This window comes from Olea europaea, unplaced genomic scaffold, assembly GCF_002742605.1.
Source record: "Olea europaea var. sylvestris unplaced genomic scaffold, O_europaea_v1 scaffold30453, whole genome shotgun sequence".
Taxonomy (NCBI): domain Eukaryota; kingdom Viridiplantae; phylum Streptophyta; class Magnoliopsida; order Lamiales; family Oleaceae; genus Olea; species Olea europaea.
Window position 1 is genome coordinate 1 of NW_019249147.1, and position 1350 is coordinate 1350.

The 1350-nt window shown below is 47.1% G+C and overlaps 1 protein-coding gene across 1 annotated transcript; it reads right to left on the minus strand.

Moving 5' to 3' along the window:
- Nucleotides 1-218: 218 nt before the first annotated feature.
- On the minus strand, nt 219-1344 carry LOC111384914 (NADPH-dependent aldehyde reductase-like protein, chloroplastic). Its single transcript, XM_023009261.1, has one exon. The coding sequence runs from the start codon at nt 1191-1193 to the stop codon at nt 417-419; it is 777 nt and encodes a 258-aa protein (XP_022865029.1). The 5' UTR covers nt 1194-1344; the 3' UTR covers nt 219-416.
- Between the last annotated feature and the right edge of the window lie 6 nt (nt 1345-1350).

The window sequence follows — 1350 nt, forward strand, 5'->3', positions numbered from 1 at the left end:
TCAAACATCGGCATAATAAGCCTTGCTCCTGTTATCATCAGGCATGTAGTAGAATCCTTTTGGATGTCAAAACTGGTTTGAAGGGGGATTTTTGTTGATTTTGAAAAGGATTTCTCGGTATTTTGTACGAATTACATTTCAATTTCATCTCTACATTGGAGAGATATTTAGCCATTTTGAAGATTAAAATCACATTTTATAACCATTTTACATCAAGATTGAAAATGTTCAAGCATACTTATCTCATTTATAAGAGGAGGCGGCAGAGGAAAAGTATCAAACTACTAAGTGCAACGGAAAATTAAGCCACCCAAATATTCTGTTCTAGTGGACAATAATTGGTCTAAGATAGAAAGCAGAAAAATTGAAATATCAGTGCAGCAAGGCAATTTTGGCGAGACAAATGGTGCCTGAGTTCACACGTAGCCACCATTAACACGAATGACCTGTCCATTGACCCATTCACCAGCATCGCTTGCCAAGAACCCAACCACAGGAGCCACATCATCCGTCTCCCCCAGCCTGCCCAAGGGACACGCTTCAACCGCCGCTTTCACCATCTCCTCCGTCTTACCGGAGAAGAACATCTCCGTTGCCACCGGTCCCGGCGCTACGCAATTTGCCGTTATCCCAGTCCCTTTCAGCTCCTTGGCTAGTATTTTCACCAGGGTCTCCACTGCCGCCTTCGACGCAGCGTATGCACCGTAGCCTTCTTTCGAAGATGCCACCGTCGACGATGTCAGGCATATAATCCTCCCTCCTCTGCCCTGCTTGATCCTGTTGGCCGCTTCTTTACAGCAGAGGAATGCCCCACGTGTGTTCACGTTGAAGGTGTTATCGAAATCTTCTATTGTGGTGTTAAAAACGTTGGGGAACTTGGAGTCGAGGACGCCGGCTGAGTTGACCAGGATATCGACAGGAGAATTGAAGGCTGACTCGGCCGCGTCGAACAAGGATTTCACCTGAGCCGGATCAGAGATATTGGCCCGCGCCGTGATGGCTTGTGGGACGGAGGATCCGGCGTTAATTTGGGAGGCGACGAGGTCGGCCTGAGCCGAGCTGGAGGTGTAATTGATGACCACCTTGGCTCCCATGGAGGCCAAATGGAGCGCTATGGCTCTGCCGATCCCACGGGACGCGCCGGTGACGATTGCCACTCTGTCTTGGAGTGAGTGCTTGCTTCCTTCAGCCATTGACAGAATGATTACGTGCACTGTTAGTTAATGATGAAAAGGGGGAAATCTCAATTAATCGGATCAGATTAGATCAGATCCACTGATTCAACTGGAAAAATCAAAATCCCTGTTGGAAATCCGTCCAAGATTTTTTCAGAATAATAAAAATTACCTT